Source organism: Pararge aegeria, chromosome 3 (genome assembly GCF_905163445.1).
Source record: "Pararge aegeria chromosome 3, ilParAegt1.1, whole genome shotgun sequence".
NCBI lineage: Eukaryota > Metazoa > Arthropoda > Insecta > Lepidoptera > Nymphalidae > Pararge > Pararge aegeria.
This window is the reverse complement of record NC_053182.1, coordinates 11,782,167-11,798,597: the sequence shown is the minus strand read 5'-3', so window position 1 is coordinate 11,798,597 and position 16,431 is coordinate 11,782,167. Positions and strand designations below refer to the sequence as shown.

The 16,431-nt window shown below is 34.3% G+C and overlaps 4 protein-coding genes across 4 annotated transcripts; 2 read left to right on the top strand and 2 right to left on the bottom strand.

The window, feature by feature from the left end:
* Nucleotides 1–602: 602 nt before the first annotated feature.
* On the bottom strand, nt 603–3,824 carry LOC120637468 (actin-related protein 2/3 complex subunit 5-B). The gene is made up of 3 exons (XM_039909331.1): nt 3,530–3,824; nt 2,148–2,220; nt 603–899 (listed from the first exon to the last, which is right to left on the bottom strand). The coding sequence occupies exons 1-3, from the start codon at nt 3,667–3,669 to the stop codon at nt 660–662; spliced, it is 453 nt and encodes a 150-aa protein (XP_039765265.1). The 5' UTR covers nt 3,670–3,824; the 3' UTR covers nt 603–659.
* A 763-nt stretch (nt 3,825–4,587) lies between these two features.
* Nucleotides 4,588–9,912, top strand: LOC120637285 (programmed cell death protein 10). The gene is made up of 5 exons (XM_039909047.1): nt 4,588–4,864; nt 5,319–5,496; nt 6,034–6,166; nt 6,312–6,473; nt 8,280–9,912. Exons 1-5 carry the CDS (start codon nt 4,793–4,795, stop codon nt 8,362–8,364), a joined length of 630 nt encoding a protein of 209 aa, XP_039764981.1. The 5' UTR covers nt 4,588–4,792; the 3' UTR covers nt 8,365–9,912.
* Nucleotides 9,913–13,674: 3,762 nt separating this feature from the next.
* LOC120637197 lies at nt 13,675–15,698 on the top strand. The gene is made up of 2 exons (XM_039908898.1): nt 13,675–13,869; nt 14,974–15,698. The coding sequence occupies exons 1-2, from the start codon at nt 13,689–13,691 to the stop codon at nt 15,678–15,680; spliced, it is 888 nt and encodes a 295-aa protein (XP_039764832.1). The 5' UTR covers nt 13,675–13,688; the 3' UTR covers nt 15,681–15,698.
* On the bottom strand, nt 13,868–16,163 carry LOC120637196 (protein ALP1-like). The gene is made up of 2 exons (XM_039908897.1): nt 15,713–16,163; nt 13,868–14,913 (listed from the first exon to the last, which is right to left on the bottom strand). Exons 1-2 carry the CDS (start codon nt 16,009–16,011, stop codon nt 14,028–14,030), a joined length of 1,185 nt encoding a protein of 394 aa, XP_039764831.1. The 5' UTR covers nt 16,012–16,163; the 3' UTR covers nt 13,868–14,027.
* Between the last annotated feature and the right edge of the window lie 268 nt (nt 16,164–16,431).

Genomic DNA, 16,431 nt, shown 5'->3' with positions numbered 1-16,431 from the left:
ACTAATAACAGCCTTAACTTTCGATATACGTCAAAAGAGACATGCGTAGCATTTAACTGTTTTAACTCCTTGCACTAATTAAGTATCCAGTTCTATTTGGCCTCGATTGTTTTTTTCTTAATTAATTCGTGAAGTTTTTGGTACTGATCATCATCTTTCCCTTTGAATTGCCTTCTCTTATGTAAATTCTGATGTTGTCCAAAATTTATTTAATTGATAAGCAGGCGGTTTTAAAACTATTTCCTATTTGAGCTGTAGTTAGTGGAAATGTAGTTTTGAAATCACTCAAGTTTCATTCGCATCAACCATTTCATTGTACGTAGTTTTAATTCAAACCATTGCATTATTTGTTGCAAGATGGACCTTGGAACGAATATCTTGATCCCTTAATTGTTATCTGCTAACATTAAAAATACTATTCTACAGGTGGACATAAGTCTTTTGTAGGGTTTTCCACACGCACCAGTTATGTGCCGCTTGCATCTAGCGATCCTGACTGAGAATGATAATGAAATAATAGGTACCTTAGGGAGTTACTGTCACTAAGTAGGTACGGTACATAAGCATGGATAAAAAATAAATTAAAAAAAGGTATGTTCAAGTTTAATAAGTAATTATAATTATATACAATTAGGTATAAATAATGCTAAAATAAACATTTACACTTTCAATCTGTCTGACAAAACTCTGACGATAGACCCGGCGCCACCCACATTGAAAGCTTTTTCGTGCCAAAGTAAAAGGTGCCCACTCGAACCCTCAGATGGATATTCAAACCCCCTGTATATGTATTTCATTAAAATGTCTATATCATCAAGTGATAAGTTCCCAACAACCTCCTCGATTTGCGCTGATTTTACTGCAATTAATACTTTTAAAGTGAGCGATAGTGCGTTGTCCTGCAAGCAAAAAAAAATATTTCGAATTTAGTTACCCAAAAAGTTTCAATAGAGGTACACTCTAAGGTTAATCAGGGAAAAACATCGGTAATTTTTCAACATATTAATAACTCTTGGTATTTGGTATTTCGCTTATTTTGATTACGTGTTTCATTGTTTTTGAAATAGGTATAAACCACCAAACGGGTCAAATATTGAGTTGCGTTTCTATAAAAGTACTTCATTTTTTTTTATAAATTTAAAATGCATATAATAATTTTCGGAACCGACAGGATTTGAACCTGCGACTCTCGGGCAATCGCGGCCTGAGCGCTTTCACCAATTAAGCTACGGCTCTTCCTACCGTCGATGCCGAAATTAGTATATGCCTTTCACATCAGTCTTATAGCGACTACTTATACTTCATTTTTTAAGATATTTTTCTAGTTATATCCATGAAAATTGGTATTTTGAAATTAGGTTAACAATAAAGCAGTAAGAATCACAGTTTTTATAAATTCAAATCCCTGAAGGCATAAAAGTTTCTAGAAAAATCCAAGCGATTTATCATTCATGCCGTAACGATGTCGCGTAGAATCCGATTGGCAGTATAGATTTAATATAACTTCTATTATCTAAATATATTAATACTACATCCTTTTTGTGATATTAACTCTTACACTTATTATAATAAAATAAAAAAAATTGACAGTTATTATTTATTGATATTTTATATTTGCCCACAAAATCGCTTACAATTGTTTGCAAAAATATATCTAACAAAAAGCATGTGGACAAATAGGGTTCTGCCTCAGCACGAAGACGCAGCTGCGGCGCTGGTTTTCAGGGGGGCCCTGTGTGCTCACAGACGTGTATGCAACATGCCAAATTAAGTAAGTGTGCTTAAATATTATAAGTTTCAACAGAATTAAAAACTATACACAATGTATTAGTGTATATAAAGATACACAAGCCAATGTGCGTCACCAGTCTGGCATAAGATATCACAGTAGTATGTTTAGGATGTGATATGAAACCAATATGATAATTGAACTTAGTGAACTTAGGAACTTAATGATTAGCCTTAAACAAAATAACTTAATGTGGCTAAAGAAGTTTTCACTTTAAAAATAGGCAAGACCACTTTATCTATGTGATTTGTACCTTTGCACAGTAAGACCACCAGAACTCTATCTTACTACACTCTATCTTTGTTTAATGTGGATGAATGAGGAATGTCAGATAGTTTCAGTAAAAATATGTTCTTACCTTGACTTGTTGATCCGATGATCCCAGAGGGGCATTATCTAAAACATGTTTCAGAGCTTCAACATAACGAGCTGTATATTGTTAGTTAAGGAAATACATTCACACAAAAACACACAATTATTATTATCAATTCCAAATGAATGATTGATGAATTATGTTAATATTAATTATCTAGATAATTATAATTTGTTTACACATGTAAGGAGGTTTATTAATAGTGACAATTATGATATGAACATCAATAGGCGGAGGGTAATCCTGATTTTTGGCGTGGCGATACAGGCGGTGGCGATGCATCGCCAAGCTGTATGATAGAATATATTATCTACTATACGCTCATGAAATAACTTGAGTTGTCACCTTTTTAAAGAATTTTTTGAATTTAAACATTTTGTAAATGAAGAAAATAAATGTATATTAAATAAACAGTCATACCATTTATACGTAACATTTTCTGGAGAAAATTCGTCATTTTGTATTTATTTATCATGTCATATTTAGTTCATGTCATAATCTGTACCTTTGTGCCTATTACTTGTACAAAATAATTTTGATGTTTCACATCTGCCAGGTGTCCCATGACGGCTCACAATTTATTTTATGTGTTTTAATATTGCATCACATTTTGGTTGAGATTGAAATTAATAAAATTCCTCAGATGCTATAGTCATATAACTGGAGTGTGCCCTTTTGCTGTTAAAGTAAACCCATTTACCCAAGTTTATTTCATAAGCGACTCTGTGTAATAGCTGAGAAATAACTGCCTTCACAATGTGTTGTGTTTAAATTGTTAATTTCATTGTCAAGCATGTTTTATCCTGTACCAAAAGTATGTCTTTCGGTAGGTTATCTATGTTTGGCTTTTCCACTGGCACACACAGGCACTGTCTCAACTCATTATTCTGGTGGCTGACATAAGTTTATTATACCGGACATATTTTCTCACCTTGACGTCTTGAGATGAATGAATAAATCGCTTTTATTGTTGCCTTATCAATCTCTTCCAGGCAACCAAAGGCGATACTTATGTATAAATGTATGTATATATGAATTATGTATGTATACGTTTGTTAAGAATATATAAAGATACTATATATAAAGATCATACTTTTTATTTAGAAGTTGCTATGAATGGAAATATGAATATCCACAAATTCTTTATGAGTATGATTATTTATAGTACAGAATGGTGAGTAGTGTTATGTCAGACACTAAGAACATAATTATCTTCTTCTTTTGATTAAAAGTTATAAATATTGACAACATTACAAATAATTACTCTATGGATGAAATATGACTCATAAACGAATCTAATAATGCAAGGATACTTTCTTAAAACATAGTGCTTATTGCTACAGCTGTTGTATATTTAAAAAGGATATTGATTCAGTAATGCACAGACTTCTCCTTCGTCTGGTCCGGTAGGCACAGATTGCTCAGCCTCGTCCTCCTTGAAATTATCTTCGTTGTATTGATCTATATCAATTTTTCGAAATGCGGAACTAGAAGTATTTTTCGCCATGTTTTTCTTTTACCGGAAATAGGAGTAAAAACTATTCGCAATGAATGACAAACCAACTAGGAAAGTAAGAATAATTAGTCAATTTAATTAAATCAATTACTATAATAATTGGACAATGGAAATAAGTCACAGTGACAGAAATCGGTCACCACAGAGTAGATTAGATATTAGCAGTCACAGAACTAGATTTAACGCCATGCTACATACCAATTTATTGTCTCGTAGCTCTAAGCTCTACAAAACTTACATCAATTAAAGTCGCAAAGCTGAAATGGAAATGGGCGGGCTACATAGCTCGAGGAACCTATGGACGTCAGGGTTCAAAAAAAGCCATTCAAATGAAAAAAAGAGGAAGAGGATCCGAGCCAGTCAAAGACTCGAAAAGCACTTACAAAGTACTAGTTTGTCTGTAAATTAAAAAGTGTTCAATAAATATACAAGCACTACATAAAAAAAGATAAATCATGAGATATTGTTACACATTTGTTAATAATTATAAAAATATGTGACAAAAGAGATGCCTTAGTATGCTGCAGCTAGTAATGGCTATTTGAAATTTAGAATTGTATTCGTTGACCGGTATATACACCGTTTCCTTTTCCTATCGGAAAGAATAAAGGAAAAAAAAATGTACGTAAGTTAGTTACCTATTTTTTGTCTGACAAATTTCTTTGAGAAAATTCTACGTTAGACGCACTGACCTCTATTATTCTAATAGGGGCTAGTGGTTAGACGTATTATCGTTTAGTTTATATATTCCTTGGATGCTAGGTATTGTACATTGTCTACTTTTTCTTCTTCTTTTGATTTACCTATGTATTTTCCTCATTGTCTACATTCGTCATTATTCACATGACATCTGTTGCGTAGTAACTTGTTTCTAATCTGTGGTAATTACTGATAGTGTCAAAATCATCTGGAGACTGGATAAAGTTGTCAAAATTTATCCAAGGCTCCTATAGTAGTGTTACATTTTTGGTTTTGTAATAATTATATACCTATATAGATTTCCTTGGGAACCTATGTGGGGAACGTAAAAGTTTATTTTAATTCGTGAATCTATTTCTCTTTCGCTTCGTCGTTGATTATTTGTGTTATTTCGTTGTAACATTAATTAGTCAGAATGACAATGGGTGATGAATTGCCTGTCACATCTTTGGTTTTGCCTGTTCTTATACGTCCTGTACTATCTCAGGTAAATGAGCCTTATATTCAATTAAAACAAATAGTACCTACTTATTGCAATTATCGCTGTTCTTGTTACCAACTATCTACATGTGAGGTTTTATAATGCATCACTATAACACTTGTGGCATAAAATAATTTTGTAATTTGGCTAATTGCTAAGAATGTTTCATTAGAAATTAAACTAACTATATTCTCATGAACAGGCTACCACTGCATAGGTGGCTGTTTCCTGACAATTTAGTTATTCTAATTTATCTCAATGCTGTTGAAGTTGTTAATAGACCCCATTTTGATTTTAGATTGATTGATTGTAGATTTTGAATATATATATAATAGAGAAAGCATTTGTCCTAGATTAATTGTGATTAACTTTGGAGACATTATTGTTTCTTACTTGAACAATTGTCCAGTGAGTTATAAAGGGTTATTTTACTAAACATATACAAATGTAATATTTTCAGTTAGAAAAATATGATTTGGGAGCTTCGCAAACTTTACGGGCTGCCCTTACCAAAGCTGAAGCTGCTGTGCCAGGACTAAATTATGATTTAGTGGCTGGCATCATGAGAAGAGCCGAAATTCCTGTTAACATGAATGAAAGTCTGCTCCGACTTCAAGGAACACTGACTGAGGCAGAATGTAATTATTATACTTTAAAATTGATACATGGGTTTGTGCTTTAAACCCTAACATATATGATGTGCTTTGTTGTTCAGTAGGGGAAATAAAATAGTTAAAATTATACTTAAGCCTGACTTATGGTTCTAAATACATAATCAAGATAGCTTAATTAACTTGTTAAAAATTAAATTGTAATTTTATTCTATTACTGCAAATGTAGCCCATAAATATATTATTTTATTCCTGCACAGTGGTGAGGACATGTTTTATTTAATTTGGACAGTTATAATTTCTGAATAATTGTCCCTGGTTTGCGCTGGTGAGAGATTCAATTAACTAGTTATAACCTAATAAACCAATGCTGTGGGAGATTAATTGAATCTATTCGAATTGAGAAAATATTAAAAAAAAACTTTACAGTATAAGTAACTTAATAGTTACAGTGTTTTTTCACCCTTTGCATAATTCTTTCTTTCCTGCAATAGTTTACAAATGTTACTTTTAACAAATAGCCCTTTAATTATATCATAAAAAGTTTAATATGTATATAAACAGGTGTGGATCTAAGATTGAACAGATCTGAAGAAGCTTTTCAAGAATTAAATAAGAAATCATCTGCATTGAAAAAAATTCTAAGCAGAATTCCTGATGAAATTACTGACAGAAAGACATTCCTGGAGACTATCAAGTAAGTGGAAAAAGTATAATATAATCCCCGATTTATGAAACCTTAAAGCACACTGCTACTGTTAAGGTATCATTGTGGTTTGCGTTTTCTTAAAAGTAAGTACTAAAGTGTTATTAGTATTTATACAATGTAACTATGTCTACAGGGAAATAGCATCAGCTATAAAAAAATTATTGGATGCAGTCAATGAAGTGTCAACCTACACTCCTGGCACTGGAAAGCAAGCTCTGGAGCAAAGGAAAAGAGAATTTGTCAAATATTCAAAAAGGTTTTCTAACACACTTAAGGAGTACTTCAAAGAGGGGCAGTAAGTAGCATTTGTTTTTTATTGAAACAGCACTCGCAATCAGCAATTGGCAAGCATGGACTACGGCCTAAACCCTACTCATACTGAGAGGAGACTCGTGCCGATAATGATGAAACAGTAATTTAAAGAAATAAATGTAACATCTGTATTAATCTCAAGTTGACTTTAACGTTAATTGCAATACGATTTGAAATATTGATATTGGCTTGTGATATAAATACACATAAAAAAAAATTTAACATCATTAGTTAAGCAGTTCTGTGACAAAATTATTTGTAAAGATTTTCGTAGTTGTGCATCAGGAAATTGGAAATCAGAAATTTGTATTGACATCCGCTAACATTGAGAGAATACGGTGGGTGTGAGCTTGAGAGAAGAGTTCTCTTGCTTCAGAGAACCGACCTCTGGCTAGCAGTGTGTTATTAAAAAAGCTAACTAAGCGCAGACTATTAATTCCTAATAAATATTAGAAATAAATAAATATATACCACGAAAATACACACAACGCTATCTATCTAGCCCCAAAGTAAGCGTAGCTTGTGTTATGGGTACTAAGATAACTGATCAAGATTTTTATGAATTATATACATAAATAAATATAATATACAGATAAACACCCAGACACTGAAAAACATTCATTTTCTACATTCAAACATTTTCCAGTTGTAGGAATCGAACCCACAGGCTTGGGCTCAGAAAGCAGGTTCGATGCCCACTGCGCCAGTCGGCAGTAATAACAATATAGCGTTTGCTTTTATAACAATTTTTATTCTTCTATCATTTATTAATTTTTTTTAATTCTTAACAATGCTTACAAAAACAAAAAACACTTAAAGATTTATAAGAAAAAAAAACAAAACAATATTATTAATTTGAAATTTTTAGTTTGTCCTTTTTTCACTCGGCAACGGTGCATGCTATTGACATGATTTTTTTCTGGCAGGGCAAGTCGCATACGCTACTTTTTACATTGAAAAAATATACCGATCTATAGCGCAATTCTATTATAAAAAATTATACTGACTTACGGATCTTGACGAACTTTGGTGTAATAGAATATTAGGGCCAGTTCTAATTTATGACATTGATTGGGAAGGAAGTAAAATTAATGCAATAGAATCGACCGACGGCTATACTATAAGGATGGATCCACAATAGACTTACTTGTCATGTCAAGTCCACAACCAACTTAGTTTTGGTTCTGGTGAATCTGTGACTCTATGGAGTTGTCAAGTTTTGATGTTTCGTCCTACCTGAGTCCTTCATATAAAATGACATATTTACAATAACATATCATATCCATATTAGCGTAAATCTCTCTGGTAACATAATAACTTACACTAAAGGGACAGTAGCCTATTGGATTCATACGTTTTATAAATACGTGAACACACTGCACACTGGATCTTATTATTATGCGATATATCGTATATATATAATAAAATCATATAACCTATAGGCTATCGTGATGATTTTATTAATATACTAGCGGACCCCAGCGCCATCTGTCGGGCTGATTTGTGAATCTAAACCATCCAGGGTGCGACCCAAACGCATACTAAAAAAATCATTCAAATCGGTCCAGCCGTTTAGGAGGAGTTCAGTGACATACACACGCACACAAGAAATATATATATAAAGATTAAATCTATTAATCTAATTGTTAATTTTTTAATTAATTAAATTTAATTATTTATTTTATTTATTAATGTATTAATCTAATTGTTTTAAAAATAGGTACATTATGTTCCTTTTTGTATGAACCTTAATTAATATTGTTTTTAATTGTTTTTTTTTTTATTTCAGAGCCAATGCTGTATTTGTGAGTGCACTCTACTTGATTTACCAAACCAACCAAATTTTATTTACTGTAAAAAATAAATCGGAATAAGTATTAATTTCGATGTTCCATTAGATAAATATGTATATTGTTTTAATATAGCTGTAAAAGATTTTTATTGTTAATACTACTTACTGATTATATAGAGCTATACTTCTAGAATAAAAAATGGTAATTTTAACGTGTACCCTTACATCTTTTTTTTCTGATTTTTCAAAAATGTAAATAACCTTTCATTACTTTTTAGTGTACAACATGTTTTATATTAATAAAAAAACTTGGGTGTCAGATATAAAAGAGGAATATAAAATAAAGATTCGAAAACTAAAGTATGACAGTGGAGAAATTTAACATAAAAGAGTCTGTTATTGTCAAATCATGTTATTTCCTCCATATTTCATTTAAGCGACGTCATATAGCCCATGATACTTATGACACCAAAATGTAGCTAACGATCTTTATTAAAATCGGTTAGCGAGGCGAGAAAAATGTGTAAGTATTTCAGTTTTCCGTTCTTGCGGCCGTTTCTCTGGTGGTACTGTGGATATTTCAAAGTTAAACGATACCACCAAGTAATAGAGTTGTACCACTAGTTAATATCACTTTTGGCATCAACAATATTTTTTTGTTTAATGCATATTTTATGAATCTACACTTTTGGACTGACTCTAGGATATTGCTCAAATTGAATTTATCACATAACTGCGAACATTTGGGTCAGAATCATTTGGGAAGACGACACCCAAATTAATAAAGTGGGCAAATTAGGGCCTACAAGTGGAACAAATACTTACATACATAGACTGTTAAATACATTAGCAAGTCATATATTTTTTAAATCATAAATTATACTAAAAAGTAACGAAATGATTTGCTTTTTTACTTGAGAAAAAATAGGCTATACTTACTTGTTTTTGGTGATGGAAATATACCTCGTACGTAAGTGCGTAAAAGATAACGTTTAATATGATATTGTAAAGTATAGATTATTTATTTTTTCAGCTTATAATAAAATTGAATGGAAATAAACAAATCCACGATTCGTTTGCTTTACCGTCGAACTAACTTGAACTTCTGAACTGATTCTAGTAATAAAATTTTAAGTATTTTTTTGTTAATAAAGTAAATTAAGTAATTCTAAGAGTTAAGAATATAAAAAAATCCAGTGTCCATAAACTGGTTTCATATACAGATTAACATTGACCAGAATTGTAGGAAATGCATGTATCGTTTATTACATGTAAACAGAGGTCTATCTATTTTTTCGGGGTATAATCTATTCAATACAATTGCTGGAAATTTGCACTTATAACACAATTGTCAAAATTTTAAAGCAGATCACTTGCTGTAGTGATCTGCTTTAAAATTTTGACGATTGAAAGTAAGAATAATAGCTCAGTCTACCTACAAATATTTATTTACGAATTAATTAAGAAAAATCTATGATAAGAACTAACATTTGTAACGGCGAAATATTGTGTTACCCAATTTACGGTATGGGCTTGGTTGTATTTGTATTTAATATATAACATTGTTTTAAATTTAGATTTATTAATGGCACGTTATTTTTGATTTGAAAGCAAACATTAAACTTTTTATAACCGCTGTATGTGTTTTTTTTTGGGTTACTTATTATCGATTGTAAAAAACTAGCAAGATTATCTATTTAAGCTTCCGTATAGGAAACTTGGAACTAGTTTTAAGGCTTTATCTTCCTGATATACCAAATGCCATTTTAGCAGATACTGTGTGTAAACGGGGCAACGTGAAATTAAGAAGCGCGACGCTACATTTATAAAATCTATAGAGTAGTTGGTACACCAAGGTGTTGGGGTCCCAAGCTGCTGGAATGGCAAAGAGGCGGACAGACTACTTTAAAAAAGTCGCTGGGAGCCGCTGGAAACAAGCAGCCTAGGACCGTGGGTTTTGAAATTACCTACAAAACACCTGTCCAGCTGTGGTCGTTGGTTGAGCTGTTAAAAATAGATTAGGTATTTACCTAGTTAAGAACTTAAGAGGGAGTAGTATGGTCTATCTATGTTCATAAATCTTTAATTTTAGGCTGCTTATTCACGTAACTTATGTGTGTTCGTGATTATCGTGGTTCCATATAGTACCGTCAAGCGCCGCCCACGTCAAAGCTAACTGGTGCAAACAACAGCGGAATCGATGGAATAGAACTTGCAGGAATGCTTACTTACTTAAATGAATCTAGGTACATGCACTCATCTATTGGCAAAATATTTTAACTGTGGGTAGGTACCTACGTGTATTTAAGCGTAAACTCCTTAGAAACACGTAAGTGTGTGTTCTAAAAAAGTTATTGAAGATTTTATTTTACTCATGCATAACTACAGAAGGTATATAGAACCAACTAAATAAGTTTCTGAAAATATAAGGGTTTTTTTCTGACTTCGGAATCCTTATAAAAAATAGCCTAAGAAAGACTACAGGTTCAACTCGTCTTTTCGTGGGAAATATCGGGCTGCGTAGTTTTTGGATGTGTTTTTTATAGTGTTATAGAGAGAAAGAAGGTTTAAAATAGTTTCGTGACCGCGTTGATGTGGGTCATGGAGCCTGCGATATGATTCGTCTCGTCGTGCGACAGCGGACAATGGCTGGTAGCCGGTCGTGCCTCTTGAACTCGACGCGTCTCGGCTGTTCCTGCCCGTGACACTTGACATAAGCATCCGCGGTCTCCGACCTTACATATTTCCGCGTACACATTTTTTACCTTATTCCAAATGATTTTCTTATGGTCGGTACGGGACAATCCAGATAGAGTTACGGGTTGTTGAGACCAATCGCAGGTTTGTAGTTCAGTAAGAAACTACTTCAAAGCATTAATATTGTGTCAAGTTTAAGTTAGACTAGCACTCGAGGGCTCCTTACCTTAGGTATCATCATTAGCTTATTAACGTCCCATTTCGGTTCGCCACAGGCCTACCACAACCGCGAAAGGGTTTCAGGGCATAGACCAACCACGCTGCTCAAAAGTGGATGGTGGGTTTTAAAAACTATTAGGTAAGGAACCAAGGAGGACGACCAAGATAGACAAGATAAACCTTGCCCTTTACTGCATGTTCTTTGGTCGCATAAGGGGATAATACAAAAATATATTACGGAATAGGTATGTACCTACTTCTTGTAGGTAATATGTTTTATTATCGCATAGGCAGGGGGTCTATGAGTAATGCATATTTATTCGGATTGCAAAAATAACACTACGTAAAAGCGAGTGAAATCGCGTTGAAAAACAACTAGTAATCATAAGTATACAGTAGGTAGGTAACTATATTATGCAGGTAATTGTGGGTGCGAACTCCTCATTCGTATGTTGATACAATAGGTTACTTTCTTTCCGGTACAAATACGAGCGTTCATCTCATGACACCAAAATCTTAACAATGAGTCAATCATGCGGATCAGTTAATATATTCATAGCTTTAAAGCGGAGGCGTAATCGATTTTACCATCGTCATATCAGTCCTGCACTGCTTATCAAGGAGATGAAAGCGTATGATAAGTGCCCGATCCGTAGGATAACCCTTAATGAAAAAAGAATACAAAGCTCTTTAGCTGCCTCGTTGGTCCAGTTGGTTTGCGTATTTGTTTAAGATCACTACACCCTAGGTTCGCTTCCCGGGGGCTGCCAGTATTATATTAAAAATGTAAGTTTTAATTATTTATTTATTTAGAGTGGTCAACATCCCTCCTCTTCCCACAGGTGTAATAGGTACGAGGCGACTAAGGGAATATAATGGATACGGGCAGCAGCGTTCCTGTGCTATGCGACCAACTACTGCGATCACCAATCCGTCTGCTCAGAATGGTGATTATTGGAAAGCCGTCCTGTTGCGAGGTGCCAGCAGTGCATTGTTTATAAAAAATAATTAAAATATTACTTTTACTAAATCCGTCACTCCTTTTTATTGTACCTTTAGGTACTGTCAAAATAAACGAAAACGAAAACTTTTGGATCGGATATTACATCGCACGTTTAAAATCACTAACATATGTGTATCTATACCTTACCTTAATGTCCACATTATAATTTCTGAATTTTCTCTTGCCTGGTCTTGTGAGAGGCTTTGGCGTTGGCTAGTTATCCCTTTTCGACGGCCAATTGGCGCAGGTTGCAGCGACCCTGATCTCTGAGTGGGCAGGCCGTGGGTTCGATTCCCACTACTGGAAAATATTTATGTTATGAGCATGAATGTTTTTCAGTGTCTGGGTGTTCATATATTGTATATTCTAAGTATTTATGTATATTATTCATAACACTAGCTACGCTTACTTTGGGGCTAGATGGCGATGTGTGTATTGGCGTAGTATATTTATTTATATTTATTTATCCCTACCGAGAAATAAATGCCACTAAGGAATTAAACTTTCCGGTACGATGCCAACTGATGGAAACTGATGTATATAGGCACCAGCCATGCTCCTAACGGTCTAGCGGACTAGCCTACCATCCTAGATACCACCGAATTACTAACAGGCTGTACTTACTAACAATTCAGATTGCATTTAAAGGATAACTTGTTGTGAAATAAACAAAAAAATATGCTTATTTTAAACTTGCTAGAATGCATTTGTTGAAGACGCGTTCAAAGTCAGTCAAAGTCAAAAATATCTTTATTCAAGTAGGCCCATAGGTGGCACATTTGATGCGTACATTACATGAGAATTACACCATAGTGAGATGATGGCGATAACTATATTCGTAAACTTAAAACTAAAGCTACGAGGGTTCTAAACGCGTCCTGGTCTAAGAAGAAGCCCACAACCAACTTAGCCGGTTGTTTTTTTTGTTATCACCATCTCACATTGTCATTCAAAATTATTAGAAGAGCAACCTGGTTCGAGCATGTGTCATTCATACACAAGCTTTTTTTTATCAATTACGTAGTCCTTTATACTATAATAGGACTTTTCTATAAGCTTACGTCTAATACAAACTTTAAACTTTTTAAGAGACATCTCCAAGATGTCAATGGGTAGTTTACTGTAGAATTGTATGCAATTTCCTTTAAACGAATTATGAATTTTATGTAACCTTAGGGCCGCCGTACACGGACTGCTTCAAGCAGTTGAGACCGACTGCTTAAAGCCGCGACCGCGCAGTGAACTATAGTCATTCATTCGCTGCCGTACACACGACTGCTCGAGCAGTCGCGACCGCTTCAAGCCGTCAACTGCATGATGAAATTCCATCGTGCCGTCGACCGCTCGCGAGCGGTTGCGAGGCATACACCGACTGCTCGAGCCGTTGACTGCGCTAGAGCAGTCGACAGCTCTCCGACTTCCCTCTCCCCCCCGCCCTTTGCGGCCTCGCGGCGTCTGTTTTCTCATTTGCCGGCTGTTTTTTGAACATGGAGGGCGTGTGCGATAGTGATGCCCTTATTAGCGCAATTAAAACGCAAGAACTTATTTGGAACTATAAACTTAAGGAACACAGCGACAAAATAAAGAAGAACAATGCATGGGCAATTATTTGTGCCCAAGTAATTGAGAACTTTGATGAAAAACCAGTTGAAGAAAAAAATCAAATCGGTAAGTAAAAAAGTCAGTCATTTAACACACACATTTATTATTTTATTTATTATTAAAAAACAGACTGGTAACAATATAATAGTTGTTTTGCTTCTTATTATATTTTTAATATTTAAAAGAATACAGAGGCTATGTTATACGGACGGCGCCCTTTTGATTTATATCATATTCCATTGCCAATCTAGTTTGCCTTCTTCGCTCACAAAGTAATTAGCAAATTCTTCACGGATTGTTGTTAACATAGGTCCACCTGGACGAACTTGCTGGGTTGAATGTATTATAGAATAAGGAAGACCCTCAAACGTATCCTCAAATTTATTTCCATCTCGTTGTTTTACGTAGTTGTGAAGAACACACGATGATTTTACTATATCCACTGCGAAATCAACGTTGACGTTGAGTGGTCTATGAAAGATCCGCCATTTATTAGCTAATATGCCAAACGTGCATTCAATATATCGCCTCGCACGTGATAACCGATAGTTAAAAATTTTTTTTTTCTCTGGTAAATTCTTGCCACCATATGGACGCATTAAATTTTCCTGCAAGCTAAACGCTTCATCCCCAATAAACACATTCGGTAATAACGGTCCATTTTGTGATATTGCAGAAGGTGGAGGTATATTTAACTTTTTTTCTTGTAACATTTTATATAGACAACTCTCTTCGAAAATAGTCGAGTCAGCGTGCCTTCCATATGAGCCTATATCCACGAAAGTGAACATATGATTACTATCACATACTGCTAGAAGTATTATCGAAAAATAATTTTTATAGTTATAATATGACGATCCACTTTGCGCGGGTTGTATTATTCTAATATGTTTGCCATCAACGGCACCGAGGCAGTTCGGAAACTGAGCATTTTTTTTGAAACCATTTATTATGTCTTTCCATTTATCTTTAGTTAGTTGTTCCATACACATATCCTTCATATGTATCCATATATTTCTGCAAACATCCCTCACTATCTTACCTATTGTTGTTGATGCTATTCTAAAACTATATTGCAAATCCATAAATGTACATCCAGTTGCCAAATACCTGTAAAACATATTTATAAATCAATCAATTATACTAACTTATATTTTTTTGTTGTTACAGCCATGTTAATACAGAAAAAATGGAAAACATTAAGAGATGGATACACCAGATATGCTAAAAAAATTAAACCAAAGAGTGGTTCAGCAGCCCTCAACATTCGGCCATATGCATATTATCAGCAGATGTCTTTTTTAAAGGCAATAATAGAAGATAGACCCGACAAAACAAATAGTTTACAAGAGAGTGAGCACACTGAAATTACGTCCGGAGAAACCGAAAATGGTCAAAATAAAATACCCAGAGAAAGAAACAAAAGAAAATTAACTACTAAAATCACAGATGAGAACGTCTTAATTGAAAAATTATCCAAACGTTTAGATGAAAAAACGCAGAATTCGCGCATTGATAATGAAGATGAAGATAAATTGTTTTTACTATCATTAGTTGGCGAATTCAAAAAAATTAATGAGCATTATAAATTAGATGCTAAGACCGAAATACTTAACGTAGTGAAATACTTTAAAGGGATGACAAATCACACATATCCTTCGAGTTATGGTGACAGGGGATATTCATCGTTTAATGATTATCGTGGACCATGGGGTTATAATACTGGCCCCTCTACCTCTACATCAGTGCCTGGTCCCTCTAGATCAGCAACCGGCCCCTCTACATCAATGGCTGATGACCAAAATTCTCAATTTGAAGACCTTTCATCATGTTCTGTAATGTCCGATGATGTAATTTCCAATATTTTTAATGAATAAAAATTTTAATAATTACTATATATTTTTCTTACCTCAATGTTACTGCTAGTCTTTCTTCAGGTTCGATACTTCTCCTCATAATTGTGTCTTCCCGTTTAATGTGAGACTTTAGTATATTATACAATTCATCAAACGAAGACTTTGACATTCTAAAATAGTTGAAAAATTTTTCTTCATCACTTCTAAGTTCCATAAACAAATGATGGAATTGTCCACGTTGTTCTCTTAATTGCAAAATTGGATGAACCCAAAATTTTCTCTTTTGACGTCGCCGCCGTCGTCTCCGCCTGAGCAGGAGCAGCAAAAGCAGTGCTTCCTCGTCAGAATCCATGACTCGACTGTGGTAGAAAATCAACTGCTCGAGCAGTTGAGTCGTAGCTCGAGCAGTCAACAACCGACAGCTCAAGCAGTCGACGCCGACCGCTCGAGCGGTCCGTGTATTTCACTCAGCCGCTAACTGCTCGAGCAGTCCGTGTACGGCGGCCCTTAGATACATCGATTAACTTCTAATATTATACCTATCGAAGCAACTTATAGCATCAGCTTAGCTTTAGCTGATCGCACGGCTTACTTAAGTACTTACTTACTCGTGTAAGCGTTTTTTATTATTTAACTCAGTATTATGATAAAATATCCATTTTTCACGTTGACAGAGAGAAGTGTCCTTGTCTCGCCTGACTACATTAGGTATGTCGGAGTTTTTAGAACAAATAGGCCTTCCCACTATACGAGGAGATGGGTAAGCTAAATC

Excerpts from the sequence above, each read along its gene's own strand:
- LOC120637197 (XM_039908898.1), top strand. The coding sequence starts at position 13,689 with ATGGAGGGCGTGTGCGATAGTGATGCCCTTATTAGCGCAATTAAAACG. Across the intron at positions 13,870-14,973 it reads TGAAGAAAAAAATCAAATCG|CCATGTTAATACAGAAAAAA; the intron begins GTAAGTAAAAAA and ends TTGTTGTTACAG.
- LOC120637285 (XM_039909047.1), top strand. The coding sequence starts at position 4,793 with ATGACAATGGGTGATGAATTGCCTGTCACATCTTTGGTTTTGCCTGTT. Across the intron at positions 4,865-5,318 it reads TACGTCCTGTACTATCTCAG|TTAGAAAAATATGATTTGGG; the intron begins GTAAATGAGCCT and ends TAATATTTTCAG. Across the intron at positions 5,497-6,033 it reads AACACTGACTGAGGCAGAAT|GTGTGGATCTAAGATTGAAC; the intron begins GTAATTATTATA and ends GTATATAAACAG.
- LOC120637196 (XM_039908897.1), bottom strand. The coding sequence starts at position 16,011 with ATGGATTCTGACGAGGAAGCACTGCTTTTGCTGCTCCTGCTCAGGCGG. Across the intron at positions 14,914-15,712 it reads AGACTAGCAGTAACATTGAG|GTATTTGGCAACTGGATGTA; the intron begins GTAAGAAAAATA and ends TATGTTTTACAG.
- LOC120637468 (XM_039909331.1), bottom strand. The coding sequence starts at position 3,669 with ATGGCGAAAAATACTTCTAGTTCCGCATTTCGAAAAATTGATATAGAT. Across the intron at positions 2,221-3,529 it reads GTCTGTGCATTACTGAATCA|AGCTCGTTATGTTGAAGCTC; the intron begins ATATCCTTTTTA and ends CTAACAATATAC. Across the intron at positions 900-2,147 it reads CATCGGATCAACAAGTCAAG|GACAACGCACTATCGCTCAC; the intron begins GTAAGAACATAT and ends TTTTGCTTGCAG.